Consider the following 10,800-nt stretch of genomic DNA (forward strand, 5'->3'; position numbering starts at 1 on the left):
AGTCCAAACTCACACTTTACAAGACGCTGAAACTACCCGTGCTGTTATATGGATTTGCAGAATAGGTAATTACGCAGGCAGATGAGGCAGCTCTTGAAGTGTTTGAGAGAAAAAAATCTCCGAAAGATCTATGGGCCGATCTACGTCGACGGTGAATATCGGCGTCGAATGGACCACTAGCTTTACCATTTATACGCGGACATCGACATAGTCAGTCGTATTGAGCTGCAGCGACTACGATGGTTAGGCCATGTTGTGCGAATGAATGAGAATGTCCCAGCTCAAAAGGCATATAAAAGCGAGCCTACTGATGGTTCCCGTAGAAGGCGAAGGTCACGTATTAGATGGAAAGACCAAGTAGAAAACAGTAATTAATTAAATTTAATTTTCAAGGCCTATCTTCTGGCGGGGATTTTTCAATTTTTCGGATTTTTATTTTTAATATATTTATTGTATTTTTTATTTTTAATATTATTTTTTACAATGAGTATTCTTAAAAATTAGTAATTATTTTTTCTATATACATAATACCAATACAACACATTAATAACAAAGTTCGCTTTAAAGTTCCGTCGTTGCCACACCCCAGTATTTCCTCATTCTATGTTCATGATCATTGAAATCATCATCGTCTTCATCCTCATCTAAATAGTTCCGCTCTTGGGTTACGGCAAAATCATATTCCAAATTGTATGGCATAAGACGTTGCAGCGAACCAAAATAGGCAGCATTCGGACCACCACTTAGCTTGCTGTAACCAATACCACTGGCCAACGAGTCACGACTCTTAGAATCCGAAAAGAAATTATAACCCGTACCAAATGATCGGGCACTGCCGAAGTGTTTCGAAAGAAATGAAACTTGTGAACCCGTTGCTGTGGCCGCCGAAGTATTGGCCAATGGATTTGCTGCGGGATTCAAGAGGCCCACATTCGATTTCTTTACCTCCGAATAGAGCAGCTGCGGCGAACTCGTGGATATGAATTTTGGGGTACTCGTTTTCAACAAATTCGATTTATAATCATAACGTTCCGGGGTAGATCGCTTACGTTCGGCGTTGCGATTTTTCGTGAAGGACTTTGATATGGTATTAAGTTCCTTGTCGAAGAGTAGCTGGGTATTTTGTTCCAACATATATTCCCAACATTTAAATTGTTCCTCCGAAAGGGCGGAATCAGTTTCGTCTAACATTTCCATTTCGGTGGTTTCCTCCAGGACCCGAGCATGAGCCAAAATATATTCATTATCGGTATCGAGTTGTTTGGCACTGGCCACAACACTCAGAGCCTGATCACTTTGACCACTCGGTGATGAACGATCACTGCCAAGACGCCCGGAAGTTAAAGGTAACTGTCGTGCCGTCGTTACCGTGCCACCAAAGCGATGACGACAATTTAGATTACGATCACAGCAAGCCCGCTTACAAACATTCGGCAGAAGTCCTGTGGTCATGGAATTCGCCACCAAACTTTGTGGTTTACGACGTACAGTCTGCTTCAATTCCTTGATCAGATGATCGACATCCGTACCGATATTCTTAAAACGTATGACAATAACACTTAAATTCCCCTCCGCACCAAAACTTTGGGCCATATCCTGAACACGTTTGGCCGCCAACACAACATTTTCCTCCTTGCGAACCTCCCTTGCAATGCGATCGATATCGAGTACCGAGCGAATACCTGGATTGCAAATAACTAAGTACTCATCATCATTGCCGAGTATCCATTCGGCCACAGATGGATCTGAAAAGTTTTGTGATTGCGACCCTGCACTCGAACACTTGAGGGAGGCTGGTCGGGCAATCAGCTGTATATTATTCGTACGCCTTATTAAATATGCTCCAATCTCCCCAATGCTGGCAACTCTCAGCACATAACGTTTCGTTTTTTGCGGCCTTACCATATCGAATTTATTACGGGTATTCTCCCGCGAGATGTGACACAACATTGAGCCACTTGGAGGTTTATCTGATAGCTTTTGCTGCCCCGCCAGTAGAGTGTACTTCATATAATCTCCCATATTTTCTTTGACGGTCCTTTCCTGCTGCAATAATTTCGGTATCATCTGCGCCATTTTACAGATGTGCGATGAAGTGTTGCTGGAGCTAATAAACATTCCGAATAGGGCTTCATCGGTACGCAGCTTGCCTTCCCGTAATTGAATCACAAGCAGTTTACGAGATTTCCCCGGGGTCTCAGAGAAACCAACCAGCCAAGGTGGTTTATGACCCGTATGGGTATCCTTGGGTTCCCCATTTTTCTTCGTGGGCAAATTGATCCGATTCTTACCCGACACATCCACCAAACTCCATTTTCGCTGACTTCGGCAAACATTAACCTGCTGCTCATCCACCTGCAACTGGAGATTGCAAGACAAATCCAAATATTTGAGATTTTGTGGAACCAAACTCATCAAATCCAAGTGGTCCAAATGGTTGTGGGCCAAGTCGAGTACTCGTAAGGTCGATAATTTACTCAGCTGCGGAGTAATTAACAGAAGATTTGAATGGATCCTCAGTACCTGTAAATTTCTTAGCTCACAAATACCGGGCGGTAACTGTTGCAATAAATTACCCGACAACATCAATTCCTCCAATTTTTCCAATCTCTCAAAGCAGCCCTCAGGTATGGCGGAAATTTTATTATAGGCCGCATAGAACACTTTCAGATTTCTAGCCTCTTTGAGTAACTCGAAAATGCGATCATCCAAATTATTGCTGGTCACCAAAAGGCGTTCCAGCACAAATTCCGCATCTTTCAGATCCCGCTCCTCAATTGGTGGCAGAATTTGCAATCTGTTGCAGGATAAATTTAATAGCTTCAGTGAACCCTTGGTTATGGCAAACAGATTATCCGTAAGCAGTTGCAGTTCATTACTCTGCAACTGCAATTCTTCAAGAAGGCGAAAGCGTTCCGAAAATCGTTCAATGATCCTTAAATTGTTGTACGATAAATTGAGTAGTCGTAGGCGGGTGGTTTTGCCGGTCAAAAGAAAATCGGTAACTTTTTGTAGCTGATTATGGGAGGCATCCAATGTCTCCAGCATTTCACATTCATTCAGCCATTTGGGTAGCTCGGTGAAATAATTATGGGAAATATTCACATGGTACAATTTATTGGGTACCGGAGAAATGTGGATCAAATGGAGACCTAGAGGGAAGAAGAGGAAAAATAATTAATTATAATTTTAAAAATCAATACAATGGAGTTTTTGAAAGGATTCCTCCTTTGATTTCCACAAAATACTGCTATCAAACATGTAAAGTAATGTGAACCACCCTTATAAAATTATTCACAATAGTTAAGACGCTATCAATAACAATTCACAATAATTTTAAAATGTACAATTAGGCGTGGATTTTTTAAAAATATTTTTAAGGACCTCTAACAAGGCGTAGATTTTTTTAAAAATATTTTTAAGGACCTCTAAGAAGGCGTAGATATTTTTAAGGACCTCTAACAAGGCGTAGATTTTTTTAAAAATATTTTTAAGGGCCTCTAACAAGGCGTAGATTTTTTTTTTAATATTTTTAAGGGCCTCTAACAAGGCGTAGATTTTTTTTAAAAATATTTTTAAGGGCCTCTAACAAGGCGTAGATTTTTTTTAAAAATATTTTTAAGGACCTCTAACAAGGCGTAGATTTTTTTAAAAATATTTTTCTTGAAGTAATCAAAGGTCTTCAATCATTTTCAAGACCCCATAATTCCAATGTCAATAAAATATCTGTTCCTAACCATGTCAAGATGACAGACACTTTGCATTCTTGTTGGTTTTTTTTCTTTTACGTTCCAATTGAAAATTCAAAACTCCATTAAACAAAAAACCGCCAATCATAATTCTATGATTATTCGTCGGTCTTTCGTACTACTTACAATTCGAATCCGCCACCAATGAGGTTAAATTGCTGCCATTAATCATCAGTTCCAACAATTTATTGTGACTGCATTTTAACGTTTCCAACTGGGCCAAAGAACTTAAATCCAAGACTTCCATTTCGTTTTCACTAACCTCCAATTGGGTCAAATACTAAGAAGAGAGAGAAACACACATTATTGAAGAGAGAGCAAATTAAGAGAGCGGTTATTAAAATATGATTGCAAAAAATAAGTTAAGAGAGAGAGAGGAAGATGAGTCCGATTTGATGGTACTGCTGTTCATTTATAACAAGTGATCTACGCATTGTTGGTTTTTATTGTTGTTGTTGTAGGTTCGAACTGAAAATTATGTAATTATGAAAACTTCGCAAAAGGGAATGTTAATGGGGAATGATGGAATTTTTTGAAGCTGAATCAAAAAGTATGCTTATAGAAAACCTCCTCAAAGAAACGTTTTCAAGTCTTCAATAGGTTTTCTATTGGACCTATAAGAATACCAATTCTCATCTGAGAAGATTTTCCTACAGATAACCCAAACTAATATCAATTAGACTAGTATAAGAAGTTATATTGGTGTCCAATAAGAAGTCTTATTGGACTCATATATTAGACTAATTGGTCTTCTATAAAAATCATAATTGGTATCGCATTCAAATACTCATTGGCCTCCCAAAAAATTATCCAATTGGTATCCTATAAGAAAACCAGTTGGTCTTTGTGAAGATCTGTTGGTTCCTTATAAGTAGACAAATTAAACAAATTGTAAACCAAGACAAGAAGTTTGTTTGTGGAAAATCTTATTGTAAAAACTTCTTCAAGATTCCAACTCGTATATCTCCAATTGGTTTCCTATTGGAGGTATACGAAAACCAAGCATCATCTAATAACTTTCCTTCAGATACCCTATACGAATATCAATTATTCTCTTATAAAAATTGCAATTGGTCTCCAATAAGAAAACTTATTGGTCTCATATATACGACCAATTAGACTTCTTTAAAAAGCCCAATTGGTTTCTTCTGTGAATACTTTTTGGTCTCCTATATTGACCAAGTAGTCTGCTTATAGAAATGTTTTCATTACTCCAATAAGATGTCCAATTGTCTTTCTATTGGACATAAAAAAGACAAAGCTAGATGAGGCAAAGACAAAGCTAGAAGATTTTCCTAGAGATATCCTAAATGCATATCAATTATTCTCTTATAAGAATTGGTATCCAATCTTATTGGTCTACTATATACGACTATTTAGACTTCTATATACGTAACTGTCCTCCAATTTTGATCTGCTTATACAATAATAATAATAATAATAAAACTCATTGATCTCATATATACGACTAATTAGACTTCCATAAAAAAACCCAATTGGTTTCTTCTATGAATACATATTTGGCCTCCAATTTTGACCGAGAAGTCAGCTTTTAGAAAATTTTCTCGTATTAACTTTCGATTTTCCTACCGAAATCCTATGCGAGTATCAATTATATTCTTATAAGAAGTTCAATTGATATCCAATACGACAAGTTATTGGTCTTCTATATATGACTAATTGGTCTTCCATAAAAATCCCAATTGATTTATTCTATGAATACTTATATGGCCTCCAATTTTGACCATGAATTCAGCTTTCAGTAAAATTTCTTGTAGAAACACCTTCAGGACTCCAATATGGAGTAATATTGGTTTTCTATTAGACATATATAAGAAGACCAAGCCTCCTTTAATAAGATTTCCCTACTGATATCCTATACGAATATCAATTATTATCTTATAAGAAGTTCAATTGGTTTCCAATATAAAACGTATTAGTCTTATATAGGAATATAAGACTAATTGGTCTTCCATAATACTTATTTGACCTCATGTTTTGACCAAGAAATCTGCTTATAGAAATTTTCCGTGTAGAATCTCCATCAAGACTCCAATAAGAAGTCCAATTGGCATTCTATTGGACAAATATGTAAACCAAGCCCCATCTAATAAGATTTTCCTACAGTTATAGGAAGTTCAATTGGTTTCCAATAAGAAAACCAATTAGTCTCCTTTAAGAAAACTGATAGATCTCCTATAAGAGCTCGCATTGGTGAGCTCTTATAATAATACATATTTGTCACTTTTAAGAATTACTAATTGGTCTCATATAAGAACGACAATTGGCCTTCTATAAGAAGACAAATTGGACTCCAACTGACTTGACCTATAAGAACATTTGGTGACCTTAAAAAAGCCAATTGGACTCGTACTTAAAGGAACACCAATTGGTTACCTACAAGAAGACCAACTGGTCTCCGATAAAAGGTCCAATTGGTGTCCAATATGCGGGCCAATTTACCTCCTATAGGAAGACTAATAGTCTCCTTTATTAAGACCAATATATAAGGAGTCGAACTGGTCTCTTATAAGAATCCCAATTTGACTTTTATAAAAATTCAAATTGGTATTATATTGAAAAACCAATTGATCTCCTATCAGAACTGTAATTGTTGTCCTATAAGAAGTCCAATTGGACTCCTATAACTAGACTTACACCAATTGATATTCTTTTGAAAGACCAATTGCTCTCCTACAAGTAGACCAATTGGTCCCACATAACAAGATCATATAGGTAACCTATAAGTATACCAATTGGTTTCATATAAACAGGCCATTGGTATCCTATAAGAAGACCGATTGGTCACTTAAAAATTGGTATCATATAAGCAGGCTAATTTGTGACCTGTAATAACGCCAATTGGACTAAAACTAATTGATCTCGTATAAGAACATATAGGCAGGTTAATTTGTAACCTATAAGAAGACCAATTGGACTTCTAAAAGAATGACAATTAGTGACTTAAGGAAGGTCAAGTGGACTCCTATATGAAGACTTATTTATATACTTTTGTGGAACCAATTGACCTCTTATAAGCAATCAGGTCTCCTATGTGAACATCAATTGGTGAATTATAAAAATTCCTATATGAAGATAGATAGATATGAAGATTTATTGGTCACTTAAAAGAAGACTAATTGGACTGGTAATAGGAACTCTTATAGGACACCAATCAGTTTCCTTTGGTCCCCTATAAGAAAACCAATAGGTCACCTACAAGAAAAACAATTGGTGACCTAAAAGAAGGACGATTGGACCCCTATGAGGAGACTTATTGGTCACTTAAATGCAGACTAATTGGTCTCCTATAAGAACATCACGCCTTATCCTTTTGGAAGATCAATGGGTCTCCTACAAGAATACCGATTTGATTTCCTATAAGAACACCAATTGGGATCATATAAGAAAACCAATTGGTATCATATAAGCAAGAAAAGCAATTAGTATCCCATAAGAATACAATTTGAGTTCCTATAAGAAAGACAATTGGGTTCCTATGTGTACACCAATTAGTCTCCCATAAGAATACCAATTTGACTTCTTTGAGAATACAAATTGGTCTCCAATAGGAACATGAATTGGTATCCTATAAGAACATGCTTTGGGCTCCTATAAGAACACTAATTTGTCTCCCATAAGAACATCGTTTGCATTCTTATAAGAAGACTATTTGCGAACATTAATTGGTCTCCTATAAGAACGTCATTATGTCTCCTAAAAGAACACCAATTGGTCTCCAATAGGAACACCAATTTGACTTCTTTGAAAACACTCATTTCCTCTTCCATAGAAGTTCAGACCTCCTTCTATTTTTTTGTTTTTTTTTTTAATTTCTTTCATCCTCGCTTCTCTTTCCTCCCTCTTTTTACCTTTCCCCCTTTCCCTATCCTTTTTCTTACATTATAATTTCCAATTAGAATACTGCCGCTCAATTGATTTCCCTTCAAGCTAAACTTTTTGAGCGGCTGTTGTTGCTGATCGATAATTGTTGAGGCTCCAGAACCCAAAGAATCGGAATTGGTGCCATGTAAGGTATCTTCATTTTGTTGGTGTTGTTGTTGTTGATCGTTGGCCGAAATATTCTTTTCGTTCGATTTCATTTTATTTATTTTGGACTGATATGAATCCGCTGAAGGTTTCTTTAATAATTTCGTGGCTTTAATCATGCCGTGGTGTTATTGCCGTCACTTTTCTTGACTCGTTTTAGTTGTTGTTGTTGTTGTTTTTGATGTAGTTAATGATATTGTTGTAGTTGTTGTTGTTGTTGCCGTTGTTAGTTTTATTGTGGACTGTTATAAAGTGTTTTGCGCAAGATTTACGTTCTGCATGAACGATCCTTTAACATACGACCGAACTTTATGCATTTTTAATTGCGAGATTTTTTCAGGGGAATTTTGAATTTTTATTTTGATTCTTTTAAATATTTTCCTTATTTCAATATATTAGAATTTTATTATTTTATTCTAGAATAATTTAATTATTTTCCACAATTTTTGTATTTAAAAAAATGATTTCAGTTTGCGCCGCTTTTAACAACAAAGCCCGTCTTAAACGTTACGCAGTCAATTCAAAACTGAACAATTTCAAATGTAACATGTTACGCCTCAGAGATTTTTTTCTTCGTTGGATATGATGTTTTATTCCATTTTTGTTTTGGGTAGAAAGAAGAAGATATGACTTCTTTGCTATGAAGCTAAACAACCACCAGTAGCTCCGACACCGGCACAAATACCATGACAACCGGGTAAACAGTGGTTAAAAACCAAGTGATCTTGGTTTGAGACCCAAAAAATATTTTGTAAAAATCCAAGCCTTGTGTGAGGGTGACGTAGGAGATGATAGATACCAAGCAACGGCTCTGATTGGCTTTTACATGCCGAAGTCCAGGATTATCTTGGTCCCTCTTTCATCTCAATTGTAGACACTTACAGCGGTGTCACCCGCGGTGTCACCTGGGGTAGCTATTTTCATCGCCGGTTGAAATAGTGAGCTAATATGTGCCGCGAGTACACCCATAAGAACTATAAAAAATTGGGCTGAGGCGTCGGGATAGTTGCCCACACTCGGAAAACCCCTCCTACTATGAAAAAGCAAAGAAAAAGAAAACCAAACCCCCCTAGTGTTGACGTCCCCCGCAAACGAATTTGGCTGCGGATTTATGGTTAACAGGAGAATAAAAGACCTCGTCTCCAGATTCACTCCAGTAGATGAGCGAATTGCTAGAATCCGCATAAAAGCGAAGTTCTTCTACATCAGTCTTATTTGCGCACATCCTACGACAGAAGACAAAGTTAAGCAGACTGATGACATATTTTATGAGCGCCTAGAAATTCTGCTAGGAGATTTTAATGCAAAAATCGGAAGGGAAAATACTTTTGGTCCCACCGTCGGAAAATTCAGCCTTCATGATGAAACATCCGACAACGGTATGAGGTTGATTGACTTCGCGGTAGCAAAAAACATGGTAGTTAGCAGACCCAGATTTAAGCATAACGATATACGCCTGGATTTCTCCTGATCAAGCAAAGAGAAATCAAATTGATCTTGTTGTGATAGATGGAAGGCATTCATACAGTGTATTAGACGTTCGATCGATCCGAGGAGCGAATATCGATTCGGACCATTACCATGTGGCAGCCAAGATTCGCACTTGTCTTAATGTTGCAGCAATGGTGCGATCTAACACAACACGGAAACTCGACGTTGAAAAGCTGAAAACACAACAGGTAGCACCCAGCTTGACGAAAGCACTTCTTGTCCCGATAATACTACAGAAGCACAATGGCAAAGAATTGCCCACTCCCTACAAACTGCAGCAAAAGCAACACTTGGGTACCAAAAACCACCACCAAGAAACCCATGGTACGATCAGGAGTGTCGTAATGCTACCGATCTGAAAAACGCAGCGTATAGGGCAACCCAGCAGACAGTAGCAACATGTAATGTGATGGAGAATTATCGAGAGAAAAGGAGAGAGGAGGAACGTGTTTTCAGAAAAAAGAAGAAAGAACAAGAAAACGTGAGCGTGAGCAAATCGAGATGTACAGGAGTCAGAATGAAGTCCGAAAATGTTACCAACGAGTAAAACACCAAATCGAAGGTTTTGGTGCAGGCACATCCTCCCGTAGAGATGAAGAAGGAAACCTCGTGACAGTAACAGACAGCGTGTTGGTGATCTGAAAGGAGCATTTCGAAAAGCTTCTGGTATCAAATAGTAGCGGTGAAGAGGATACCCCAGAACCAATAATAGATGACGGTATAGAGTGTATACCACCTAGCCAAGATGAGGTCATAAAAGCAATTAAACGCTCAAGAACAATGAATCAGCAGGAGCCGATGGGTTACCAGCCGAACTATTCAAGACTGGTGGTCAGATGCTGATCAGGATCATGCACATGCTGATTAGTACAGTTTGGCTAAAGGTAAGCATGCCCAATAAGCATCCTGTGTCCCGTGTACAAAAAAAGGAGACAAGACGATATGTGCCAAACATAGAGGAATAAGTCTCCTTCCCATCGCATATAAAGTGCTATCCAGCGTGTTGTGTGAACGATTGAAGCCAATGGTCAATGACATTATTGGACCATACCAATGCGGCTTCAGACCTGGCAATTCCGCCATTGACCAGATTTTTACTCTGCGCCAAATCTTGGAAAAGACCCACGAAAAACACATTGACAAATTCCACCTATTCGTCGACTATAAAGCCGCATTCGATAGCCCTACCCGTTCAGAGGTCTTTAAAGCCATGTCTACGTTTGGCATTCCTGCAAAATTAATACTGTTATGCAGGATAACATTAAGTGGCACAAAGTCAGCAGTTAAAGTCGGAAAGGACCTACTGGAGCCCTTCAATACCGAACGAGGATTTAGACAAGGTCACAGTTTGTTGTGTGATCTTTTTAACATCCTGCTGGAAAAGGTCATACGAGAGGCAAAGTGAACAGAAATGCCACTCTGTATACCAAACAACACATGTTACTCACCTACGCCGATGACATCGATGTAATGGGTCGAACATTGAGAGCGGTAACAGCCACCTTTGAAA

At 37.9% G+C, this 10,800-nt stretch overlaps 1 protein-coding gene across 1 annotated transcript; it reads right to left on the reverse strand.

The window, feature by feature from the left end:
• Positions 1-561: 561 nt before the first annotated feature.
• Positions 562-7,852, reverse strand: LOC133331950 (protein phosphatase PHLPP-like protein). The gene is made up of 3 exons (XM_061540338.1): positions 7,652-7,852; positions 3,876-4,029; positions 562-3,152 (listed from the first exon to the last, which is right to left on the reverse strand). The coding sequence occupies exons 1-3, from the start codon at positions 7,850-7,852 to the stop codon at positions 562-564; spliced, it is 2,946 nt and encodes a 981-aa protein (XP_061396322.1).
• Between the last annotated feature and the right edge of the window lie 2,948 nt (positions 7,853-10,800).

Source organism: Musca vetustissima, unplaced genomic scaffold (assembly GCF_032173495.1).
Source record: "Musca vetustissima isolate MV318-11 ecotype Yass unplaced genomic scaffold, APGP_CSIRO_Mvet_v1 utg3401, whole genome shotgun sequence".
Classification (NCBI taxonomy): Eukaryota; Metazoa; Arthropoda; class Insecta; order Diptera; family Muscidae; genus Musca; species Musca vetustissima.

Excerpts from the sequence above, each read along its gene's own strand:
- LOC133331950 (XM_061540338.1), bottom strand. The coding sequence starts at position 7,852 with ATGAAATCGAACGAAAAGAATATTTCGGCCAACGATCAACAACAACAA. Across the intron at positions 4,030-7,651 it reads TTCTAATTGGAAATTATAAT|TATTTGACCCAATTGGAGGT; the intron begins GTAAGAAAAAGG and ends CTCTCTTCTTAG. Across the intron at positions 3,153-3,875 it reads ATTGGTGGCGGATTCGAATT|GTCTCCATTTGATCCACATT; the intron begins GTAAGTAGTACG and ends TCTTCCCTCTAG.